The sequence below is a fragment of the Lagopus leucura genome, unplaced genomic scaffold, assembly GCF_019238085.1.
Source record: "Lagopus leucura isolate 7727_CA_CO unplaced genomic scaffold, USGS_WTPT01 32740-0_obj-0_obj, whole genome shotgun sequence".
NCBI classification, from domain to species: domain Eukaryota; kingdom Metazoa; phylum Chordata; class Aves; order Galliformes; family Phasianidae; genus Lagopus; species Lagopus leucura.
In genome coordinates this window covers 664-3,831 of record NW_024966358.1, presented here as the reverse complement: position 1 = coordinate 3,831, position 3,168 = coordinate 664, and the positions used below count along the sequence as shown (strand labels likewise).

Genomic DNA, 3,168 nt, shown 5'->3' with positions numbered 1-3,168 from the left:
GGGAAAGACAATGAGAAATGGATGGAGCTGGATGATGTGCCAGCTGGTGTATGCTATTTAAGGCCATAAGAATTAGTGTGTTCCATGATGCCCTGCTATCCTTTGTCATTGCTCTTAGAATTTCTGGGTCGCTGCTGTTTTTTTTGAAGACGTTACCTTCACATCCCTCTTACTGGTCTTTCTAGATATTCCCTTCTCTCTCAGTTGCTGCATCCTCTGACAAACAGCCCATGAAAATAAAGGCTACATCAATTGTATGGGAACTGCTGAGTCACGGCCTGAACCTCTGATTGATCACCTGAGGTGAGCCATGAGTCAGCCAGAGGAGCACAGGTGAAGGCAATTCTGGAGATCGCCTCTACTGGTGTTTTGTGGGTTATCATAGTCTACTTTGCCTAACTCTCTTGTTTATTTTGTGATTATAACAGCCTAATATTCTTTGATTATACAATCAACACACTTACAAAAGCAGAGCCACACATGGAAACAAAAGCTCACGCACATTTCAGGTGCATGTGTGCACTCATGCTTGTGCAAACACATGGCTGGAGAGGCAGAAGCTGAGGCCATGTGGAGCTGACTGAGGAGACACTGAGGACTTTTGTGGCAGGGCAGGGCTGCAGTGCTCTGAGCAGCACAGGGTGCGAGATGAGCTGACAGCACGGTCTGCAGTTGTGCAGTGACAGCCCAGTAAGAGGAGCCCAAGCAGGTCATGAAATTTCACCACAGTGCAGTGGGATGAGGAAGAGAATTGAAACCTAGCAGTCCAGCCCACCTGCCTTGGAATCTGAACACATGAAAGCACTGGAGTGATTTGGGATTTGGGATGGAGGGAAAGAGGATGGTGTGGAAAATATGCATGCAGGGTAGCCCCCTGTCAGCATCACTTGTTGGCACTTTGAGCTGAGTCCTCTGCTGTCACTGCCTCGTTCCTTGGCTCAGACAGATTTTCCACTAAGAGAGCAACTGCAGCCTTGTTGCACATGGCTACTCCTTTCAGATCATCTACAGATGAAGCAAAAACAGCATTTTGTCTCATTCTGCAGTTTTATAGGGCCATAAACATCTTCCTCTGGACCAAAGGCTGAGTGTCCCAGGACTGCTTAGCCTGGAGAAGATGAGGAGGAGATCTTAACAGTGCTTATAAATATCTAATGGGCAGGTGCATTGCCTGGCTCTTTTCAATGGTGCCCAGTGACAGGACAGGTGGGAAGAAGTACAGACTCATACACAGCAATCTCCATCTGCATACAAGAAAGAACCTCTTCAATTTGACCATTTAAGAGCAGGGCACTGGAACAAGCTGCCCAGAGAGATTCTGGAATCTCCTACTCTGGAAATATTCAAGCCCACCTTGATGCTTTCCTGTTTAACACTACATTGGTGTGCTCACAGGAGGTGATAGACTGCTCTTCATATGTCCCTGTGCTCTTTTTCTCCTTGCAGTCTTTCCCAGGTACAGCTTCAGCCCTGATCCCTGTCCTGCTATGATCCGTGCCAGGCATGAGCTGGGCCTGCCTTGCTGGCCATGTGGCCTGACCCAGCTGATCAAAAGCTGCAGTGACAGTGTCAGAACTCCAATATCATCACTGTGTCCTCTCCTGTAAGGGTCTTGTTTGCCCCCATCCACAGCTCTATTATGTAGAGTCATTTTGTGAGATCCTCCACCTCTGCTGCCATTGGCAGCATCTGCAGCTGTTACAGTTTCTCATCAGCTCCAGGTGCTGAAAACTCTCCTACATTTACAGGTGCTGCTGCAGCAGATGATTCTGCACTCACTGAAGCCACTGACAGGAGCCCAGGCCAGCTCCCCTGGGAACCCAGAAGATGATACTGGACAGAGGACTGAGATCTTGGCCATTGATGTCAGAAAAGCTGAATGTCCAGTGCTCTCTTCTGAAAACAGGGAAGGGAAGCTAGACCTGCAGTGATAAAGGACAAAAAAAAAAAAAAAAAAAAAAAAAAAAAAAAAAAAAAAAAAAAAAAAGCATCCTAGTTCCCATCTCTGTGATCCGCTTCTGTTGTCTTCTCCTCATTGGGAATCAGGTAAGCGTGAAGCTCTCTCTCTCCTCCTCTTGTCTCAAGAGAAGAATTATCAGGCAGTGTATCTCCATACTATGGGAGACCATGGATGAGATAATGTCAGCTCAGAGAGTGCTTGGGACACAGCTCACATGGCTTTAGACTGATGCACTCAAAGAGAATCTCTCTGTGTCAGACAACTCACAGTAGGGTCCTGGCATTATGAAAGGATCTGTCCTCCTTTCTCAGCCTTCTCCTCCATCCTGAGTAGTTGCCTTGGTTCCTTTCTGAGAGGCTATCCAGGCTGCCCCTCACATACCCTCGTGCTCTACTTCCTTCTATTCCTCTCTCCCAGGTGCACCTCCAGTCCCAAGTCATGTCCTGCTACACCCAGTGTGTGCCATGCCGGCTCTGCGGCCCGACCCCTCTGGCCAGCAGCTGCAATGAGCCCTGTGTCAGGCAGTGCCAGGACTCCACCATTGTCATCCAGCCCTCTCCCGTGGTGGTGACCCTGCCCGGACCCATCCTCAGCTCCTTCCCACAGAACACCGTTGTGGGCTCCTCCACCTCCGCTGCTGTTGGCCGCATCCTCAGCTCTGAGGGCGTGCCCATCATCTCGGGGGGTTTTGACTTGTCTGGCTTGGGCAGCCGCTCCTGTGGCAGAAGGTGCCCGCCCTGCTGAAGCTGTGGACCTGGGTAAATTCTTCCATGAGCCTTGAACACGGTGCTGGATCAAGAAGACATCTTTAAGCCACTGCTTTCAGAATTCCTAACCCTACTCAGCTACTCCAGGAAATACTGAGAGAAAAGGGCATGCCTGAACGTTTTGAAAACTTGGCTTATGTCTCTTTCTCTTTTCCTCTACCAACCCATTTCTCTCAATTTTCTTCCCTCTTCCTCCCCCCCCCTCCCCCCCCACTCCCCCAGCCCTCAATTTATTTGTTTTTCTTCCTTCTGCTCCTGTGCATTATGAGACTCTGAGAATCATCCTGTTCCCTTCCAAAAAGGCACGCTCTAATCCTGCATAAGCTCTAGCTCAAGTGGGACTGGATGAATCCTGCACTGTGGAGCCTCTCCTGAGTGTGTGACCTGGTAGTTCTCTGCAAAAATTCATTAAAGATTTCTACATCTCATTTGACTTTTTGA

At 49.0% G+C, this 3,168-nt stretch overlaps 1 protein-coding gene across 1 annotated transcript; it reads left to right on the top strand.

Moving 5' to 3' along the window:
- Positions 1-1,994: 1,994 nt before the first annotated feature.
- Positions 1,995-2,938, top strand: LOC122192539 (feather keratin Cos1-1/Cos1-3/Cos2-1-like). The gene is made up of 2 exons (XM_042893092.1): positions 1,995-2,046; positions 2,378-2,938. The coding sequence occupies exon 2, from the start codon at positions 2,399-2,401 to the stop codon at positions 2,702-2,704; it is 306 nt and encodes a 101-aa protein (XP_042749026.1). The 5' UTR covers positions 1,995-2,046; positions 2,378-2,398; the 3' UTR covers positions 2,705-2,938.
- Positions 2,939-3,168: the final 230 nt, after the last annotated feature.

Excerpts from the sequence above, each read along its gene's own strand:
- LOC122192539 (XM_042893092.1), top strand. The coding sequence starts at position 2,399 with ATGTCCTGCTACACCCAGTGTGTGCCATGCCGGCTCTGCGGCCCGACC.